At 42.8% G+C, this 23114-nt stretch overlaps 1 protein-coding gene across 3 annotated transcripts in view; it reads left to right on the top strand.

The window, feature by feature from the left end:
* LOC111962502 (transcription factor RFX4) overlaps positions 1-23114 on the top strand; it is a 38694-nt gene that overhangs the window by 5457 nt on the left and 10123 nt on the right. For 2 of the 3 annotated variants that reach the window (XM_023985639.2, XM_023985637.2), the window contains 13 exons: positions 936-997; positions 1323-1536; positions 2362-2439; positions 2813-2976; positions 3287-3387; positions 3561-3619; positions 3738-3882; positions 5146-5240; positions 7522-7639; positions 11612-11731; positions 14901-15062; positions 15391-15556; positions 20991-21129. In XM_023985639.2, coding sequence (XP_023841407.1) covers positions 936-997; positions 1323-1536; positions 2362-2439; positions 2813-2976; positions 3287-3387; positions 3561-3619; positions 3738-3882; positions 5146-5240; positions 7522-7639; positions 11612-11731; positions 14901-15062; positions 15391-15556; positions 20991-21129 — 1623 coding nt within the window. The remainder of the gene's footprint in view (positions 1-935; positions 998-1322; positions 1537-2361; positions 2440-2812; positions 2977-3286; positions 3388-3560; positions 3620-3737; positions 3883-5145; positions 5241-7521; positions 7640-11611; positions 11732-14900; positions 15063-15390; positions 15557-20990; positions 21130-23114) is intronic. The other variant, XM_023985638.2, reaches the window with a different exon arrangement.

Below are 23114 nucleotides of genomic sequence, written 5' to 3'. Positions count from 1 at the left end.
CTCTGTTCCCACAACCCAGAAAAGCCCCTACCCACATACTCCCAGCCACCCCCCAACACCCGGACCTAGCCCCCCCCCATCCATCCTCCACACCACCCCTCCCCAGCTCCTGTCGGAGGATATTGAAAAAGAGAAGGGGCCTGGATTAATGTGTAATTAAAGAAAATTTGGAAGGGTGAGATGTTGCGGAATGTTAGATCAGTGGCTAGAGCAGTGTGGGGTGTCCTTTAGGAAGGCTTCATTGATTCGGGACAAAAAAACGAGTGAGAGCCCCGCCTGCCTCCCTGTCTGCTCATTTATCAAGCGGGGCCTGACAGAAACTTCACAGCTTGGCCTCTTTTTTCATCCCGCACAATGGAAAGCTCCACTGTTTGCTAAAGTTTCTGTACCAGGAGCTGGACCAAGGAGCCAATCTCATGGACAAAAAGAAAGAGAGAGAGAGACAGAGGGGAGGAAGGAGGAGAGGGAACAAGAGGGAGAGATTTTGGAGAGGTTTTTAATGTAGAAAAATAATATCCCTGAACGTGTCAAAAATGGATGGCTCCCAAAGCCTTTTTCTCCCACAGCCAGTGGAGACCTCCCTGGGGTTAAGGCTCTGGGAACTTCACAGCTCTTCACGTCTAGAATAGACCATACTTTCACTTGATTCATTAATATGTTCAATGTGGACTTTCATGTCATTCTGTATGAGCTGTACATGGTTAGAAATCATTCTGGATAGGGCAGTTACTTCAGCCGCTAGCTGACATAATTYTGGACTTTTAAGTGTACAGTATCTCTTCCCTTACATCTACAGTATGATAGCACTGTCCCAAGAGTGAAAACACATTTTCATCAGGTGCTTTACATAGGGGATATACACATACAAAAACATGAAGAATCTCACAGAGAAAAAAATCACTGATAGACTTATTCTAATTCTCTGATTCTAACAGATTATTAGACAACAGTTTCCACAACTGACCACAAGAAGACTGGGCACCAGGGGCCAGTCAAAGTAAGTCAATGTTGTCTCCTACTTTTCTTTCTTTCTTTCTTTCTGCACACTGGTTTTGATTTTTGTGTTTCACTATTGAAAGAGGAGTATCATTGTGTTAGTGAAGGGCCTGTTTTTAATGATTCTTCAAGCCGGTAATCTTCACCAAGTCTATGATTTGAGGACGTTACCTCTCAAAATCACATGATGACAAGCAACTGTCTCACACCCTGATGAAGAGTCCTTAGCTGAAATGTTGGTTATGTAAATCCACAGCAAGGAGAGATGAGTGTGCAACTTTCTTTTCCATTTCTACACCTCTCTAACTGTCAACTATCCCCTATAGGTACCACTACTATGGTATCGCTGTGAAGGAGAGCTCCCAGTACTACGATGTGATGTACTCCAAGAAGGGGGCAGCGTGGGTGAACGAGACAGGCAAGAAGGAGGTCATCAAGCAGACAGTGGCGTATTCACCACGCTCCAAACTGGGGACGCTCCTGCCAGAGTTTCCAAATGTCAAAGACTTAAATCTGCCCGCCAGTCTGCCAGAGGAGAAGGTAAACAGGACTCTAAAACGTCCCAGACCCACAACCCCCTCCTCCCTTATCCAACCAACRCCTCGCCCCTCTCGCCCCCTCTGGCTATCCCCTTTTATCTGCCCTGGACCTTCACTGACTCTGAGTTTAGAGAAGAAGGACCTTGAGGATTTATTTGCTGCTGGCTCCTCACTAACTCTTAATCTTGTGGGGAGATAATAAGATCCAGACAAAAGACAGCCACTAACAGTCTAGCTTTAAATGAGGAGGCCATGATTTTCAATGGTTTGTCAGTTGCTGAACTCTAAAGACGGTTTTATGTAGTTTTGGTGTGTGACCTGTTGCAGGTATTTATTGGTGCCGATGTTTTTGGAWAGGATTTATTGTCTTGTTTTTCGTATCAATCCATTGATGTATGATATCACTTGAAAACACTAGCTATACTGTGCGGTAGACAGTAGAACCCAGTTCTCAGATTAGAATGTATCTTAACTGAAGCAGCATCCTGGTCATTCACTAAGACTATCACTAGGAAACAGTATGTGCCTTTGATCGAGAGCTTGGTACTATGGGTTCTATCTGCAGGAATATGATTCTGAGAGAATTGGCTTTAACATTCGGAACACTCCTTGGTTTGAATGGTGGCAGTGATTTTTATCTTGTATTCTTTTGAACTTAACAACATGAATTGGGGTATTTAGAGTACTATATAGGTAGAGAACATTGAACAGAACAAGGCTATGTCAATAGCTCAATTTTGACTAAAATGCAGATAGAACCTTATACAGACTTGGACCACGTTACAGCCGTTCATTTATACTCAGTCTTCTTTATGTTTTCCCACAGGTGTCAACGTTCATCATGATGTACAGAACTCACTGCCAGAGGATACTGGACACAGTAATACGCGCCAACTTTGATGAGGCAAGACACTTTTCATATCTGTCCATCTTTTGCACCTTTATTTACCAGTCCCATTAAATGTGACAGAACTTTGTTCAGGATTTTTTTTAACTGTAAAACTTAACTCTCTTGTTGAATGTGGTCACAAAAAATTATTACGAGCTAAATGTTCTTAGACTTCTAAATGAAGATACCCCATTTTCATGAGAATCGGTTTAGTTCTTACCTAATCTCAGAACACTGAACCAAATGTGTTGTGCTACCAGTCTGTCACAATAAACTACTTCTAGCCTAAATGTATCTCATTAGAAAAGTTGGGTTAGTGTCTTTAGTCTCTTAAGTTGTATTGTACGTGACGTTGAGAGAATGACCCTCCTCTCTTGGGTGTCTCCAGGTCCAGAGCTTCCTGCTGCACTTTTGGCAGGGCATGCCCCCGCACATGCTCCCTGTCCTGGGCTCCTCCACTGTGGTCAACATCGTGGGCGTCTGTGACTCCATTCTTTACAAGGCCATCTCTGGGGTTCTTATGCCCACCGTCCTGCAAGCACTGCCTGATAGGTGAGTGCCTGTTTAGTGTAGTGTAGCTCTTCTCCCTTCCCCAGCAATCACTGAAGCCATAATCCTGAGTTTTTGTTTCATTCCATTTCAAATTCATAGACATAGATATAAATGCAAAGACTGACAGTCCATGAGATCCACATAATTGTTCTAAACATATTTGACATGCATATTGTTTGTTTAAAAAGACTGAAACGACATGCACTGAGTTACAATCTCTATAGAGAAAAAGGGCTATGAGGAAAACTTGACTTTTACCTTTGTGTTATACAACCTTGGTTATTTGTGATGTAATGTAGATTTGTTCCAGTTTGACCCAGGTGATCCGGAAGTTTGCCAAACAGCTGGATGAGTGGCTTAAAGTAGCACTTCACGACCTGCCTGAAAACCTGAGGAATATCAAATTTGAATGTAGGAGTCTGCATTGAAAAATACAGTCGTTACTCTCCTGGTTTTATGACAACGATGATATACTGATTCTTGGAAAAAGGAGAATGCACTAATTTTAGAAACAGGTTTTAATAAGCAAATGCTATACTGTAGAAAACATAACAGTTAATATTTCCTCTCCCTTTTATCCACAGTATCTAGAAGATTTTCTCAAGTTCTCAAGAGGCAGACATCTTTGAACCATCTATGTCAGGTAGCTATTTCACTGAATAAATGTAATGAAATCCATATGAAAATATGACTGATAAAGGTATATGCAGTGTGTATCACTATCTAATAATGTGTGTGTTTGTTGATCTGTCTCTGGGCAGGCGTCACGGACGGTGATCCACAGTGCAGACATCACCTTTCAGATGATGGAGGACTGGCGGAACGTGGACCTGAACAGCATCACCAAGCAGACACTTTACACCATGGAGGACACATGGGAGGAGCACCGGCGGCTCATCATCAACTGTAAGGCCACAAACACGCACACATGTACGGATGCAGACACACAAATGTACACACACACACACAATCCCTGTAGTAGCATTCATAGTAAGTTACGTTTAGTCCAAAAGCCTAGAATCCACATTCCAAAAAACCCTATTGTGCTCCAATACTTTTAACTTAAATTGCTTGCTCTCCCTCATAGCATTGTAGGAGAGAAATGCACTTCACTCCCACACACACAGCTGTCAATAACACACAGTAGATGTCAGCCATTGGACAATCATTCCCACGGCCAGGAAAGTCAAGCCTTAATGATGAAGGCTAAAAGGTTAAGCAAGTTGACTCTACTCTGAAACACCCCGTGGACCATTTCAAATTCGTTTCAGCGTCAACCCCCTCAAATGGCCGTGCTAGGGTCACAGTTCACAGATTGGCATAAAGAGGCCATTTCCACGTCCCACTCTCGTTCTGTTCTATTAGACAGAGAGAAATTTTGCACCATTTTTAAACATTTTATTTCACCTTTATTTAACCAGGTAGGCCAGTTGAGAACAAGTTCTCATTTACAACTGCGACCTGGCCAAGATAAAGCAAAGCAGTGCGACANTTTTATTTCACCTTTATTTAACCAGGTAGGCCAGTTGAGAACAAGTTCTCATTTACAACTGCGACCTGGCCAAGATAAAGCAAAGCAGTGCGACAAAAACAYCAACACAGAGTTACACATGGGATAAACAAACGTACAGTCAATAACACAATAGAAAAATCTATATACAGTGTGTGCAAATGAAGTAAGGAGGTAAGGCAATAAATAGGCCATAGTGGGGAAGTAATTACAATTTAGCAATTAACACTGGAGTGCTAGATGTGCAGATGAGGATGTGCAAGTAGAAATACTGGTGTGCAAAAGAGCAGAAAAACAAAAAACAAATATGGGGATGAGGTAGTTAGATGGGCTATTTACAGATGGGCTGTGTACAGCTGCAGCGATCGGTGACTATGACAACAAATAAGACACAGCCTCATATACAAGACATACTGTATATGCTGCTGGTTTTGGTAGTRTGATTGATTTAAGTAAGGGTAGTTTAGGTCCATAGTCACACACGACAATTATTCAACCTCTTCATTTGATCCAAATTGCTATCTGCCAAGACTCCGATTTGTGTAGACAAGTATGGAGCTTTCTCCACCAGTTACAAATATATGTCCCCTGAAGGATGACATAGGCTATGTGTTGACAAACTGTGGCTAAATGCAGCTCTCGTCTCCTTCCTCTCTCAGTGTACCAGGAGTTTGACCGTCTGTTGGAGGAGCAGTCTCCTATAGAGGCCTACATCGAGTGGCTGGACTCCATGGTGGACCGCTGTGTTGTCAAGGTCAGTTGAGGATGTAAATACTTCATATAACTCAGCAAAAAATAAACTTTTTTGAAAGATAAAAGATAATAATTCGTAAAAATCCAAATAACTTCACAGATCTTCATTGAAAAGGGTTTAAACACTATTTCCCATGCTTGTTCAATGACCGATAAACAATTAATGAACATGCACCTGTGGAACGGTCGTTAAGATACTAACAGCTTACAGACGGTAGGCAATTGAGGTCACAGTTATGAAAACTTAGGACATTAAAGAGGCTTTAATAAAACACCAAAGGAAAGATGCCCAGGGTCCCTGCTCATCTGCGTGAACGTGCCTTAGGCATGCTGCAAGGATGCAGGAGGACTGCCGATGTGGCCAGGGAAATAAATTGCAATGTCATACTGTGAGACGCCTAAGACAGCGCTGCAGGAAGACAGGATGGACAGCTGATCGTCCTCGCAGTGGCAGACCACGTGTAACAACACCTGCACAGGATCGGTACATCCGAACATCTCACCTGCGGGACAGGTACAGGATGGCAACAACAACTGCCCGAGTTACACCAGGAATGCACAATCCCTCCATCAGTGCTCAGACTGTCCACAATAGGCTGAGAGAGGCTGAACTGAAAGGCTCTGGATAAGAGCGTCTGCTAAATGACTTAAATGTAAATGTAATGTAACTGAGGGCCTGTAGGCCTGMTGTAAGGCAGGTCCTCATCAGACATCACCGGCTACAACGTCACCTATGGGCACAAACCCACCGTCGCTGGACCAGACAGGACTGGCAAAYAGTGCTCTTCACTGACGAGTCACGGTTTTGTCTCACCAGGGGTGATGGTCGGATTCGGATTTATCGTTGAAAGAGTGAGCGTTGCACCGAGGCCTGTACTCTGGACTGGGATCGATTTGGAGGTGGAGGGTCTGTCATGGTCTGGGGCATTGTGTCACAGCATCATCGGACTGAGCTTGTTGTCATTGCAGGCAATCTCAACGCTGTGCGTTACAGGGAAGACATCCTCCTCCCTCATGTGGTACCCTTCCTGCAGGCTCATTCTGACATGACCCCCAGCATGACAATGCCACCAGCCATACTGCTCATTCTATGTGTGATTTCCTACAAGACAGGAATGTCAGTGTTCTGCCATGGCCAGCGAAGAGCCCAGATCTCAATCCCACTGAGCACGTCTGGGACCTGTTGGATCTGAGGGCTAGGGCCATTCCCCCCAGAAATGTCCGGGAACTTGCAGGTGCCTTGGTGGAAGAGTGGGGTAACATCTCACAGCAAGAACTGGCAAATCTGGTGCAGTCCATGAGGAGGAGATGCACTGCAGTACTTGCTGCAGCTGGTGGCCACACCAGATACTGACTGTTACTTTTGATTTTGACCCCCCTTTGTTCATGTATACACTATTCCATTTCTGTTAGTCACATACAGTATCTGTGGAACTTGTTCAGTTTATGGCTCAGTTGTTGAATCTTGTTATGTTCATACAAATATTTACACATGTTAAGTTTGCTGAACATAAACGCAGTTGACAGTGAGAGGACGTTTCTTTTTTTGCTGAGTTTATATAAAAATCAAATCAAAATCAAATCAAATTTTATTAGTCACATGCGCCGAATACAACAGGTGTAGACCTTACAGTGAAATGCTTACTTACGAGCCCCTAACCGAGAGGTGCACACCCCTTTTAACATCTAGGGTGCATCATTAGAAAACTTCCAGCCATCATCTTTAGGCATGTGCTTTCTACTATGGCTACTGTATGCTGTAGGCTAATCATAAGTGGAAACTATAGAAAATAATTTCTTCAATTGCCCCCTAAAATGTTCCACAGTGATGTTTGTTTTGCATTTACCAAGGCCATTCTGGACCGTTCATGTGTTATTTTATTGTTGAAGTATATTTGTACAGCAAATCAGTAAGGATTATGGCCCTTCAGAAAAATAACCATGCATTTTAATGGCCATCTCTCCATGACTTGCTGACGCAGAGCCACATTCGAGCTGCCATCCTAGTTAATGCTGTCTTCATGGCTCCCATTTGCGGCCATTATGCTCCAGATATGGGCTTGTAAAATGTGGTTGCCATGGCAACGTCACGGACTCCCCAGACAATGGTTCAATGAGAAGGTGTGTCCCCCGGGGCAAATTAAATAGTTGACTTGTTGACATGTTTTTCGTTCCTGAGGGTTAAGCCCCAATACGGACCCAGTGGTTAATTCTCTCCCCCCCTCCCTCTCCAACTCTTCCCTTCCCTTCCCCCTCTTTTCTCATGGAAATATCTCCTTAAGGTGGCAGGAAAGAGGCCCGGGTGCCTGAAGAAGGTGGCCCAACAGTTCCTGCTCATGTGGTCGTGCTTCGGGACCCGAGTCATCCGGGATATGACCCTCCACAGTGCGCCTAGCTTCGGTGAGTGTTGAATCTAGCATTGGGCTGGGGCATGTATCAGCCAACACCAGGAAAATTGTTTTTAGGGGGTTATGTAATGTTATTGAACCATATTTCTGGTGTCATGAGTGTCAGACAGAAGTTGCCTAGTTCTAGTTTTGGTCCAAGTAACTAAAATAGTTTGTGAAGAACATTGCCCCAAAACTGCACCAAAACTTACTGAACTGAGTTATTTGAATATACTACTATGCATGTAGGTCCAAAAGTAGTTTAAGCCCCTCCCCCCATTTGGGGAAATAGGAATGTTTTGCGCAGACTCAGCCTTCCGATGTTCTCCCAATCCAAAACAGGGAAAGCGTGGTGGTAAGATGGCTGCCTTGCTGGTATGGCCCCCCTAGCCTTTACTTTACTAGCTAGCGGTGCATGACCAAGGCACTGAAAGAGATAGGGGCTGTAAAAAAGAAAGAAAATGGCTTCCCTTCCCCCTCTTCTCCTCTCCCCTTCAGGCTTGTCTGTGAATATCAAAGCCACAGCTGGTTGCAATGTTTTGATAAAGCAGCTCTCTGTGTGAAAACAGCTAATTAACAATGGCTACCCCCCAGCCCCCTCTTCCCCAATGTTTTTTGTTGTTGTCTTTTCCAATTTATGACCAGGCAGRATTGCACTCCTCTGTTCCCTGAAAAGCCGCTGGTGTTTATTATGCACACGGTGGCTGGAGTGACCAGCACAATGTCATGATTGTGTCACGCTCCTTTCCTTCTCCAGCCACAATCTCAGTCATCTCCCATACCCGACCCAGGGGTCGGCCGTCCTATTTGGGGCAAGGACTTTGTACCAGGAAACAAGAAACAGCCCCCCTGTCTCTTTTAATGACAATGACCGCCCAGTCGTTCTGCTCCCTCACACTGCCTGTTGAGTTAGGGGTGCTGCTATGAGGCAGTCTGTCAGATGTTTGGAAGGACTAGTAACCCTCTACAACCAGTGTGATTATTATTATTTTACTCTGCTGGTCATCTACAGTATGAACGTTTGAACATCTTGGCCATGTACTGCTATAATCTCCACCCGGCACAGCCAYAAGAGGACTGGCCACCCCTCAGAGCCTGGTTCCTCCCTAGGTTTCTTCCTAGGTTCCTGCCTTTCTAGTGAGTTTTTCCTAGCCACCCTGCTTCTACATTTGCATTGCTTGCTGTTTGGGGTTTTAGGCTGGGTTTCTGTATAGCACTTTGTGACATCGGCTGATGTAAAAAGGGCTTTATAAATACATTTGATTGATTGATCAATGAAACACACAGTCTGATCTTTCAGGCTGTTTTGTAAACTGTGTTTTCAAATGTATAAGTGTGTGTTCATAGCTTTGAATGGATGATTTCTAGGCCCACAACCACAGACAACACTCAAATACACTGCACATCTTAGAATCTTCATTTGAACTTTATATAGCTCATTACTTCCCTTTAAAATGATTAGACTTGTTGGTCGGATGATAGGGACACTCATCCATCCTGGCAAGGACTGTTTCCTTAGTTTCTCTCTCTCTCTCAATTCAATTTCAATTCAATTTAAGGGGCTTTACTGGCATGGGAAACATATGTTTACATTTCACCCAATAGATATGGGAGTTTATCAAAATTGGATTTGTTTGTGAATTATTTGTGGGTCTGTATAATCTGAGAGAAATATGTTTTTCTAATATGGTCATACATTTGACAGGAGGTTAGGAAGTGGCAGCTCAGTTTCCACCTCATTTTGTGGGCAGTGTGCAGATAGCCTGTCTTCTCTTGAGAGCCAGGTCTGCCTACGGTGACCTTTCTCAATAGCAAGGCTATGCTCACTGAGTCTGTACATACTCAAAGCTTTCCTTAATTTTGGGTCAGTCACAGTGGTCAGGTATTCTGGCACTATGTACTTTCTGTTTAGGGCCAAATAGGATTCTGGTTTGCTCTGTTAAAAAATATACATATTTCCAATGTGTCAAGTAATTATCTTTTTGTTTTCTCATGATTTGGTTGGGTCTAATTGTGTTGCTGTCCTGGGGCTCTGTGGGGTCTGTTTGTGTTTGTTAACAGAGCCCCAGCACCAGCTTGCTTAGGGGACTCTTCTCCAGGTTCATCTCTCTGTAGGTGATTGCTTTGTTATGGAAAGTTTGGGAATCGCTTCCTTTTAGGTGGTTGTAGAATTTAACGTCTCTTTTCTGGATTTTGATAATTAGTCTCTCAGCTCGTTCACATCTTTGTGGAAGTTACCTGTGGCGCTGATGTTTAGGCCGAGGTATGTACATTTCTTTGTGTGCTCTAGGGCAACGGTGTCTAGATGGAATTTGTATCTGTGGTCCTGGCAACTGGACCTTTTTTGGAACACCTTTATTTTTGTCTTACTGAGATTTACTGTCAGGCCCAGGTCTGACAGAATCTGTGAAGAAGATCTAGGTGCTGCTGTAGGCCCTCCTTGGTTGGGGACAAAAGCACCAGATCATCAGCAAACATTAGACATTTGACTTCAGGTTCTAGTAAGGTGAGGCCGGGTGCTATAGACTGTTCTGGTGCCCTCGCCAATTAGTTGATATATGTGTTGAAGAGGGTGGGGCTTAAGCTGCATCCCTGTCTCACCCCACGGCCATGTGGAAAGAAATGTGTGTGTTTTTTGCCAGTTTTAACCGCACACTTGTTGTTTGTGTACATGGATTTTTATCATGTTTCCCCCCCAACACCACTTTCCATCAATTTGTATAGCAGACCCTCATGCCAAATTTAGTCAAAAGCTTTTTTGAAGTCAACAAAGCATGAGAAGACTATGCTTTTGTTTTGTTTTGTTTGTTTGACAATTAGGGTGTGCAGGGTGAATACGTGGTCTGTTTTACAGTAATTTGGTAAAAAGCCAATTTGACATTTGCTCCGTACATTGTTTTCACTGAGAAAATGTACGAGTCTGCTGCATATCCCACAGTAGTTATTGGGGTCAAATTTGTCTCCACTTTTGTGTATTGGGGTTATCAGTCCTTGGTTCCAAATATTATAAAATGCAAGAGCTGAGGATGATGGTAAAGAGTTTAAGTATAGCCAATTGGAATTTGTGGTCTGTATATTTTATAATTTGATGTAGGATATCATCAACACCGCAGGACATTTTGGGTTGGAGGGTTTGTATTTTGTACTGTAGTTCATACAATGGAATTGGAGAATCCAGCGCATTCTGGTAGTCTTTAATAGCTGATTCTAAGATTTGTAATTTATCATGCATATGTTTTTGCTGTTCATTCTTTGTATAGAGACAAAAATATTGGAGAAGTGGTTTATCCACACATCTCTGTTTTGGATAGATAACTCTTCGTGTTGTTGTTTGTTTAGTGTTTTCCAATTTTCCCAGAAGTGATTCGATTCTATGGATTCTTCAATTACATTGAACTGATTTCTGACGTGCTGTTCCTTATTTTTCCGTAATGTATTTCTACATTGTTTTAGTGATTCACCATAGTGAAGGCGTAGACTCAGGTTTTCTCGGTGTCTATGTTTTTGGTTGGATAGGTATCTAAATTTCTATCTTAGATTATCTTAATTTCTATTTCTATCCTACATTCTTCATCAAACCTTTTGTCATTGTTGTTAATTTTCTTATGTTGTCTGCTTGAATTTTTTTTATTTGATATGGAAGCTCAAAGGTCAAATATACTGTTTAGGCTTTCTACTGTCACGTTTACACCTTCACTATTACGGTGAAATGTTTTGTCCAGGAAGTTGTCCAAATTGGATTGAATTTGTTGTTGCCTGATAATTTTTTGGCAGGTTTCTACACTACTTTCCTTCCATCTATAGCACTTCTTAATATTGTGCAGTTCCTTTGGCTTTGATGCCTCATGATTGAGTATTGCTCTGTTCAGGTAGACTGTGATTTTGCTGGGCTGACTGTGAATGCTCTGAGACTCTCTCTCTCTCTCTCTCTCTCTCTCGCTCACTCTCTCTTAATCTCTCTCTCTCTCTTTCTTCCTGTTTGTAGGCTCGTTCCACCTGATCCACCTGATGTTTGATGACTATGTGTTGTACCTGCTGGAGTCCCTGCACTGCCAGGAGAGGGCCAACGAGCTCATGAGGGCCATGAAGGCAGAGGGCAGCACAGGTTAGACCTCCACCCTGTCAACAACTACTACTGGAGCTGCTTTCAACACTGCTACTACAGCACTGCATTACTTCTGCAACTATTAGTATTACTACAATCACAACAACAACAATTCCTACTACTACGACTACCGCTACTACTACAAGGGTTGGAAAATWTCTGGAAAATTTCRGGAATTTTTCCATGGGAAGTTAAGCCCTGGAATTTGGGGAATTTTGCTTAAATTCATCAAAAGAGTTAGCTCATAACAGTGAACCTTTTTTTGTGGGATACACATAAGGCAATTCTAGGTCTTGTGGCATATTTTGGTTAAACTATGCCCAAGTTAATTAAATTGCAACCCTCTGCATGCACAGTGCATTCTTCCATCACATGTGCAGTGCACTCTTCCATCACATGTACAGCTGATTCTCAAGATCTTGCACACTAATGAGCTGCTATTGAGCTCACACTACTACACTGTCTGAGCCAAGGACTACATGCTTTCTGGTAAGTTTTGATTACAATACTGGGTGGGGTGAATATATTTTATATGACATACATGATTTTTTGTTAACTAGTCAATAGTAGCCTACAGCAAAGTGCGTTTAAATAATTTCTAACTTGTTAACAWTTTCTGCTAGTTATTTTTTGCTACCATGTGGGTTTTAGCTTGCTTGAGCCTGCTAACTGAGGAGTGTTAATTCACCTGTTTCCATACATGTTTCATTTTAAAACATGTATCTTACAAAGGAGTTGTTTAATCTAATTGCTTAGCTATTTATCTGTACATGGAATTGTATTTGGTTATCTTTTACTAATTTTTGTCTAATCTTTACAGGAAAATGCCACGGGTACTATTTGATGTGTGGAGACATTTCACTGCAGCTAATGTAGAAGTACATTTGCAAATACTGTGCCAAATCATATGTGAAGAATGCAAGAAAGTTGCAGAATCATCTGGCCAAGTGCATAAAGTTCTCTCAGCACTCACAACAACCAACCTCTGCAAAGTCCCTCTACTTCTATTCGAGGTGAAAATGATGAATCATTTATATCGATAGCAACAGCTCATGGTCCTCCTGGAATCAGATTTAGTTTTTGACTCAATGGAGGAATGTAGTTAGAGAAATACTGATYAATGTCTTGCTCGAGCTYGTTCACCTCTGATGCTCACACCTCTGATGCTTCTTCGCCCAGCATACACCCCTCAAACCAGACATGCTTTATCTACTCATTTGCTGGATGCCGAGTTCAACAGAGTTCAAGTGAAGGTCAAGCAAATCATAGAGAAAGCAGACTGTATTGCAATCATCTCTGATGGGTGGTTGAATGTTCGTTGGCAAGGAATAATTAACGACATCATCTCCACCCCTCAACCAGTATTCAACAAGAGCACAGACACAAGGGACAACAGACACACCGGTCTCTACATTGCAGATGAGCTGAAGGCAGTCATCAATGACCTTGGACCACAGAATATATTTGCACTGGTGACAGACAATGCTACGAACATGAAGGCTGCTTGGTCTAAAGTGGAGGAGTCCTACCCTCACATCACACCCATTGGCTGTGCTGCTCATACATTGAATCTGCTCCTCAAGGACATCATGGCACTGAAAACAATGGATACACTCTACAAGAGAGCCAAGGAAATGGCTAGGTATGTGAAGTGTCATCAAGTTATAGCAGCAATCTACCTCACCAAGCAAAGTGATAAGAATAAGAGCACCACATTGAAGCTGCCCAGCAACACCCGTTGGGGTGGTGTTGTCATCATGTTTGACAGTCTCCTGGAGGGGAAGGAGTCTCTCTGCCGATATGGACAGCCCCATCAAAAGGATCCTCCTGGATGATGTATTTTGGGAGAGAATGGTAAGCAGCCTGATACTCCTGAAACCTATACCAGTAGCCATTGCACGGATTGAGGTAGACAATGCCATTCTGTCTGATGTTCAGACTTGCTTGCAGATGTAAGAGAAGAAATCCGTACTGCCCTGCCCACTTCACTTTTACTCCAAGCAGAGGAAACTGCAGTTCTGAAATACATTCAAAAGCTTGAATACTTCTGCCTGAAGCCCATATACGCTGCAGCGTACATGTTGGACCCCAAGTATGCTGGCAAGAGCATCCTGTCTGGTGCAGAGATCAACAAGGCCTATGGTGTCATCACTACCGTGTCTCATCACCTTGGCCTGGATGAGGGCAAGGTTCTTGGCAGTGTGGCGAAGTACACTTCCAAGCAAGGGCTTTGGGATGGCGATGCAATATGGCAGTCGTGCCAACATATCTCATCAGCCACCTGGTGGAAGGGACTTAGTGGATCTGAGGCTGTTGCCTCCATCATCCTCCAAATCCCACCAACATCAGCCGCCTCAGAGCACAACTGGTCCTTGTTTGGGAACACACATACACCAAAGCACGCAACAAGCTGACCAATACAACAGTTGAAAAATTGGTGGCCATCCGGGCAAATTTGAGGCTTTTTGAGCCTGACAACGAGCCATCCTCAACAAGGTTGGAAAGTGACAGTGAAGATAAGGCCTCAGAGTCTGATGTTCAAGAGGTGGACATTGAGGAGGTCCAGGGAGAYGACATGGAAGCCTGAGAGGAAGACAACCAAGCTTTAGTTTCTAGACTATCATTTTACGGATGTATGTTGAAAATGTTTTTGGGAGATGCGATGGATCAATGAGGATCCTTCAATATTCCCTTTCTTTTGTTGTTCAGTGAAATAATCCTATGTTAAAAGTCAACTAATTTAATTAAAGTTCAATTCGTTAAAWWWTTTTTTATATTGGAAGGATTTAATAATTTGCAATTATGTCTACTTATGATGTACAGTACCAGTGAAAAGTACCAGTGAAAACCAGTGAAAAGTTTGGACACCTACTCATTCCAGATTTTTTCTTTATTTTTAATACTTTCTACATTGTAGAATAATAGCGAAGACATCAAAACTATGAAATAACACATATGGAATCATGTAGTAACCAAAAAAGTGTTAAACAAATCAAAATATATTTTCTATTTGAGCTTCTTCAAAGTAGCCATCCTTTGCCTTGATGACAGCTTTGCACCCTCTCTATTGACAATACTAATATTGAATGCTGTTTAGTACACTGACTCTTGAGGACATAAGAACCTGCTGTCTCTTTAATAGGTTATTGACCTCTGACTCCTTTAATAGCTGAACAAGAGGAAGAGATGATGCTGACAGAGACCACGCCCACCTCCACGTCCCCAGGGCCATTTTCCCCACCGAAGTCTGTCACCTCAGTTGGGGTTCCAGCCGCAAGCTCCCCCACCGCTGCCCAGTCCCCAGAGTACACAGGGGCCACAGCCACCACAGGTGAGAGAGACAGACAGCAACACTGGGGGACTGGGGAGGGAACCTGTAAGTGGGGAGGGTTGCTTGGATATAGAGCTATTACTATACTGGAGCTACAATAGAAGCAATGTCACTCGTCAGTGGTCATGTTCTGTAGGTAATGTTATGATCATGTCCAACATAATATACATTAGTTAATACATGACAGTTGAATTAAATGGTTAATTAGAATGGGCCTATCCTGCCTGTGCTCATACATTGGGTTGGTTTCTAATGGTCACGGCATGGTAAATTCCTCTGTGCCAATCCATTTGTCTCTGTCTGTGTATGTGTTACGTGTGTGTGCCAGGCGCTGTTCAGTCATATACCTGGTCCCTTACGTACACAGTGACAACGTCAGGCGGCACTCCTCCCGAGGGCGGACAGCAGCAGCCCTGCATGCGCAGCGGTGCACCCGTGCCCCCTCCCTCCTCCACCCATCGACTGCCAGTCTACGCCCACAGGGACGAGCACGGGTGAGCTCTCATAGGGACGTTATGAGCTTACATAGAGGGGTTATGAGCTCTTATGGGGTTTATGAGCTTTCATAGGGGGGTCATGAGCTCTCATAAAGGAATTATGAGCTGTCATATAGGGGTTATGAACTGTCATAGAGGAGTTATGAACTCTCATAGGGAGGTTTTAAACTCTCATAGCAGGGTTATGAACTCTCATAGGGGGTTATGAGCTGTCATGGGGCTATGAGCTCTCATAGAGGACTTATGAGCTCTCATAGATGACTTATGAGCTGTCATAGGGTGGTTATGAGCTCTCATAGGGGGATTATGAGCTTTCACAGGGGAATTATGAGCTCCCACAGGGGAATGCTAAGCTCTCATAGAGGGGTTATAAACTCATTGAGATTTTCCGATCCTTCAGAAAGTATTCAAACCCCTTGACTTTTTCAAAATGTTGTTGTGTTACAACCTGAATTTAAAATGGATTAAAGTGAGATGTTTTTTCACTGGCCTACACACAATACCCCATAATGTCAAAGTAGAATTATGTTTGTAGAAATGTTTGCAAATTAATAAAAAATGAAAAGCTGAAATGTCTTGAGGCAATAAGTATTCAATCCCTTTTTTATGGCAAGCCTAAAGTTCAGGATTCACTCAGTGAGTTTAACATGATTTTTGAATGACTACACAAACAATTGTCTGTAAGGTCCCTCAGTCGAGCAGTGAATTTCAAACACAGATTCAACCACAAAGACCACGGATGTTTTCCAATGCCTCGCAAAGAAGGACACCTATAGGTACATTGGAAAATATTTTTGAAAAAGCAGTCATTGAATATCCCTTTGAGCATGGTGAAGTTATTAATTCCAAATCCAAATCAAATCAAACTTTATTTGTCACATGCGACGAATACAACAGGTGTAGACCTTACCGTGAAATGCTTACTTACAAGCCCTTAACCAACAATGCAGTTCAAGAATTAGATTGACCAAATAAACTAAAGTAAAAAATTATAAAAAGTAACACAATAAAATAACAATAACGAGGCTATATACAGGGGGTACAGGTTAGTCGAGGTAATTTGTACAGTACTTGTAGGTAGGGGTAAAGTGACTATGCGTAGATAATAAACAGCGAGTAGCAGCAGTGTAAAAACAAATTGGGGGGGAGGTGTCCATGTAAATAGTCTGGGTGGCCATTTAATTAATTGTTCAGCAGTCCTTGGTCTTAGACTTGGTGCTCTGGTACCGCTTGCCGTGCGGTAGCAGAGAGAACAGTCTATGACTTGGGGACTGGAGCTTTCCTCTGGCTTTCCTCTGACACTAGTATATACAGTTGAAGCCGGAAGTTTACATACACCTTAGCCAAATACATTTAAACTCAGTTTTTCACAATTCCTGACATTTAATCCTAGTAAAAATGCCCTGTCTTAGGTCAGTTAGGATCACCACTTTATTTTAAGAATGTGAAATGTCAATATAATAGTAGAGAACGATTTATTTCAGCTTTTATTTCTTTCACCACATTCCCAGTGGGTCAGGAGTTTACATACACTCAATTAGTATTTGGTAGCATTGCCTTTAAATTGTTTAACTTGTGTCAAATGTTTTGGGTAGCCTTCCACAAGCTTCCAATAATAAGTTGGGTGAAGTTTGTCCTATTCCTCCTGACAGAGCTGGTGTAACTGAATCAGGTTTGTAGGCCTCCTTGCTCGCACACGCTTTTTCAGTTCTGCCCACAAATTTTCTATAGGATTGAGGTCAGGGCTTTGTGATGGCCACTCCAATACCTTGACTTTGTTGTCCTTAAGCCATTTTGCCACAACTTTGGAAGTGTGCTTGGGGTCATTGTCCATTTGGAAGACCCATTTGCCACCAAGCTTTAACTTCCTGACTGATGTCTTGAGAATGTTGCTTCAATATATCCACATAATTTTCTTTCCTCATGATGCCATCTATTTTGTGAAGTGCACCAGCTCCCTCCTGCAGCAAAGCCCCCACAACATGATGCTGCCACCCCCGTGCTTCACAGTTGGGATGGTGTTCTTCGGCTTGCAAGCCTCTCCCTTTTTCCTCCAAACATAACGATGGTCATTTATGGCCAAACAGTTCTATTTTTTTTTCATCAGACCACTGTTCCCCATGTGCAGTTGCAAACTGTAGTCTGGCTTTTTTTAATGGCGGTTTTGGAGCAGTGGCTTCTTCCTTGCTGAGCGCCTTTCAGGTTATGTCGATATTGGACTTGTTTACTGTGGATATAGATACTTTTGTACCTGTTTCCTCTAGCATCTTCACAAGGTCCTTTGCTGTTGTTCTGGGATTGATTTGCACTTTTCGCACCAAAGTATGTTCATCTCAGGAGACAGAATGCGTCTCCTTCCTGAGCGGTTATGACGGCTGGTGTGGTCCCATGGTGTTTATACTTGCATACTATTGTTGTACAGATGAACATGGTACCTTCAGCATTTGGAAAGTCTGTCCCAAGGATGAACCAGACTTGTGGAGGTTTACAATTTGTTTCTGAGGTTCTTGGCTGATTTCTTTTGATTTTCCCATGATGTCAAGCAAAGAGGCACTGAGTTTGAAGGTAGGCCTTGAAATACATCCACAGGTACACCTCCAATTGACTCAAATATGTCAATTAGCCTATCAGAAGCTGTCTAAAGCCATGACATCATTTTCTGGAATTTTCCAAGCTATTTAAACGCACAGTCAACCTTATGTGTATGTAAACGTTCGACCCCACTGGAATATTATGATACAGTGGAATTATAAGTGAAATTAATCTGGTCTGTAAACCAATTTTTGGAAAAATTACTTGTGTCATGTCAAGGTAGAGTCCTAACCGACCTTTGCCCAAAACTATAGTTTGTTAACAAGAAATTTGTGAAGTGGTTGAAAAACGAGTTTTAATGACTCCAACCTAAGTGTATGTAAACTTCCAACTTCAACTGTAGGTCCTGGATGGCAGGAACCTTGGCCCCAGTGATGTACTGTGCCGTACACACCACACTGCCAGGTCTCTGACCTCCTCCCTATAGGCTCTCATCGTTGTCGGTAATCAGGCTGTTGTGTCGTCAGCAAACTTAATGATGGTGCTAGAGTTGTGGGTGAACAGGGAGTACAGGAGGGGACTTAGCACGCACCCCTATGGGGCCCCAGTGTTGAGGAATAGCGTGGTAGACGTGTTGTTGCCTAATCTTACCACCTGGGGGCGGCCCGTCAGGATCCAGTTGCAGAGGGAGGTGTTTAGTCCCAGGGTCCTTAGCGATGAGCTTTGCTGGCTCTATGGTGTTGAACGCTGAGCTGTAGTCAATGAACAGCATTCTCACATAGGTGTTCCTTTTGTCCAGGTGGGAAATGGCAGTGTGGAGTGCAATTGAGATTGCGTCATTTGTGGATCTGTTGGGGCGGATTACTTATTGGAGTGGGTCTAGTGTTTCTGGGATGATGCTGTTGATGTGAGCCATGACCAGCCTTTCAAAGCACTTCATGGCTACGGACGTGAGTTCTACGAGGCAGTAATCATTTAGGCAGGTTACCTTTGCTTCCTTGGTCATAGGGACTATGGTGGTCTGCTTGAAACATGTAGGTATTACAGACTCAGTCAGGGAGAGGTTGAAAATGTCAGTGAAGACACTTGCCAGTTGGTCCGCGAATGCTTTGAGTACACGTCCTGGTAATCCGTCTGGCCCTGTGGCTTTGTGAATGTTGACCTGTTTAAAGGTTTTGCACACATCGACTACCGAGAGTGTTATCACACAGTCGTCTGGATCAGCTGGTGCTCTCATGCATGCTTCAGTGTTGCTTGCCTCTTAGCGAGCATAGAAAGTGTTTAGCTCGTCTGGTAGGCTCGCGTCACTGGGCAGCTCGCAGCTGGGTTTCCCTTTGTAGTCCGTAATCGTTTTCAAGCCCTGCCACATCCGACGAGCGTTAGAGCTGGTGTAGTAGGATTCAATCTTAATCCTGTATTGGCATTTTGCCTGTTTTATGGTTCATCTGAGGGCGTAGCGGCATTTCTTATAAATGTCCCGATTAGTGTCCCGCTCCTTGAAAGCGGTAGCTCTAGCCTTTAGCTCAATGCTGAATTTGCCTTTAATCCATGGCTTCTGGTTGGGATATGTATGTACGGTCACTGTGGGGACGWCGTCGTCGATGCACTTATTGATGAAGCCGATAACTGATGTGGTATACTCCTCAATGCCATTGGATGAATCCCGGAACATATTCCAGTCTGTGCTAGCAAAACAGTCCTGTAGCGTAGCATCCACGTCATCTGACCACTTCCGTATTGAGCAAGTCACTGGTACTTACTGCTTTAGTTTTTACTTGTAAACAGGAATCAGGAGGATGGAATTATGGTCAGATTTGCCAAATGGAGGGTGAGGGGGAGCTTTGTATGCGTCTCTGTGTGTGAAGTAAAGGTGGTCTAGAGCTTTTTTTCCTCTGGTTGCACATGTGACAWGCTGGTAGAAATGAGGTAAAACAGATTTAAGTTTGCCTGCATTAAAGTCCCCGTCCACTAGGAGCGCCTTTTCTGGAATAGCATTTTCTTGTTTGCTGAACTGACAAGGTAAAAATCTGTCGTTCTGCCCCTGAACAAGGCAATTAACCCACTGTTCCTAGGCCGTCATTGTAAATAAGAATTTATTTTTAACTGACTTGCCTAGTTAAATAAAGGTTAAATAAAAAATAAAATAAAAATTCTGGCCTTATACAGCTCGTTGAGTACAGTCTTAGTGCCAGCATCGGTTTGTGGTGGTAAATAGATGGCTACGAATAATATACGTACACTGAAGTTGCTTACCAAGACGATATTGAATGTTCCTGAGTGGCCTAGTTACAGTTTTGACTTAAATTGGTTTGAAAATCTATGGCAACAACCATATTGACAGAGTCTGAAGATTAAAAAAATTGTAATAATCTGTTAATATGTTACAATCTAGGTGTGTAAAGCTCTTAGAGATTTACCCAGAAAGGCTCACAGCTGTATTTGCTGCCAAAGGTGATTCTAACATATATTGACTCAGAGGTGTGAATATTGTTAATGAATATGTTAATGATTTTTTTTTGTATTTTTTTGTAACATTTCTACAAACATGTTTTTTTTAATACTTTGTCATTATGGGGTATTTTGTGTAGATTGTAGAGAAAAAAATATGTTTAATCAATTTTGAATTCAGGCTGTAACACTGTGGAATAAGTCAAGGGGTATGAATACTTTCTGAAGGCACTATATCTGATTTCTTACTCAAAAATAGACAGAAGACATTTAAAGTACTCCATAAAAATTGTTGTCATTTAGCAGACGCTTTTATCCAGAGTGACTTACATTTTTATACTGGTCCCCCGTAGGATTTGAACTCACAACTCTGGCATTGCAAACATCATGCTCTACCAACTGAGCCACATTGAACACATGATGTTGACCTGTTTTTGTGTACTCTCTCCAGGTTTACTGGGAGCTATAACTACGGGAGCTACTCTAACCAGCACCCCCACTCCATCCAGAGCCAGTACCCCAGTCTGGCCCACGAACCAGGCATCCCTGCCCCCCTCCACTATCCCGCCTACCACCGCACCTCTGCACAGGTCAATCCCAACTTGGACTCCCAATCACAAATCAGGCCACAGCACCTACTGTACATTCACCTGAGGATTTACTAACGGTGTACTGGATGGAATCACAGTGGAGATAATTCAGTGACATTATACTACGCACATCCATTGTACTACGCACGTCCATTGTACTACGCACGTCCATTATACTACGCACGTCCATTATACTACTCGCGTCCATTATACTACGCACATCAATTATACTACGCACATCAATTATACTACGCACATCCATTATACTACGCACGCCCATTATACTACGTACGTCCATTATACTACTCGCGTCTATTATACTACTCGCGTCCATTAAACTACTCGCMTCCATCATTATACTAAGCACTCCTATTATACTACGCTCGTCCATTATACTACGCTCGTCCATTTACTACGCGCGTCCATTATACTACGCACGCCCATTATACTACGCACGCCCATTATACTACGCACGCCCATTATACTACGCACGTCAATTATACTACGCACGCCCATTATACTACGCACATTAATTATACTACGCACGTCCATTATACTACGCACATCAATTATACTATGCACGCCCATTATACTACGCACTCCCATTATAATACGCACGCCGATTATTCTACGCACATCAATTATACTACGTTACGCCCATTTATACTACGCACGTCCATTTATACTACGCACTCATTATACTACTGCACTCATTATACTACGCACATAATTATACTACGCACATCGACATTACTACATCAATTATACTACGCACCCAATTATACTACGCACACCAATTATATCTACGCACGTCCATTATACTACCACATTAATTATACTACGCACGCCCATTATACTACGCACGTCCATTATAATACGCACGTCCATTATACTACGCACATCAATTATACTATGCACGGCCATTATTCTACGCACGCCCATTATACTATGCACGTCCGTTATACTACACACGTCCATTATATTACACACGTCCATGATACTACTCACACCCATTGTACTACGCACGTCTATTATACTACGCACGTCCATTCTACTACGCACATCAATTATACTACACACGTCCATTATACTACGCACGCCCATTATACTACGCACATTTATACTACGCACGTCCATTATACTACTCGCGTCCATTATACTACGCACATCAATTATACTACGCACATCAATTATACTACGCCATCCATTATACTACGCACGCCCATTATACTACGTACGTCCATTATACTACTCGCGTCTATTATACTACTCGCGTCCATTAAACTACTCGCTTCCATCATTATACTAAGCACTCCTATTATACTACGCTCGTCCATTATACTACGCTCGTCCATTTACTACGCGCGTCCATTATACTACGCACGCCCATTATACTACGCCGGCCCATTAACTACGCACGCCCATTTACTACGCACGTCAATTATACTACGCACGCCCATTATACTACGCACATTAATTATACTACGCACGTCCATTATACTACGCACATCAATTATACTATGCACGCCCATTATACTACGCACTCCCATTATAATACGCACGCCCATTATAATACGCCACCCGATTATTCTACGCACATCATTATACTACGTACGCCCATTATACTACGCACGTCCATTATAATACGCACATCAATTATACTATGCACATCAATTATACTACGCACATCAATTATACTACGCACATCAATTATACTACGCACATCAATTATACTACGCACACCCATTATACTACGCACACCAATTATACTACGCACGTCCATTATACTACGCACATTAATTATACTACGCACGCCCATTATACTACGCACGTCCATTATAATACGCACGTCCATTATACTACGCACATCAATTATACTATGCACGGCCATTATTCTACGCCGCCATTATACTATGCACGTCCGTTATACTACACACGTCCATTATATTACACACGTCCATGATACTACTCACACTCATTTGACT

This window comes from Salvelinus sp. IW2-2015, linkage group LG4q.1:29 (genome assembly GCF_002910315.2).
Source record: "Salvelinus sp. IW2-2015 linkage group LG4q.1:29, ASM291031v2, whole genome shotgun sequence".
Classification (NCBI taxonomy): Eukaryota; Metazoa; Chordata; class Actinopteri; order Salmoniformes; family Salmonidae; genus Salvelinus; species Salvelinus sp. IW2-2015.
Note: the sequence above shows the minus strand (reverse complement) of the source record. Positions and strands in the feature narration are given on the sequence as shown.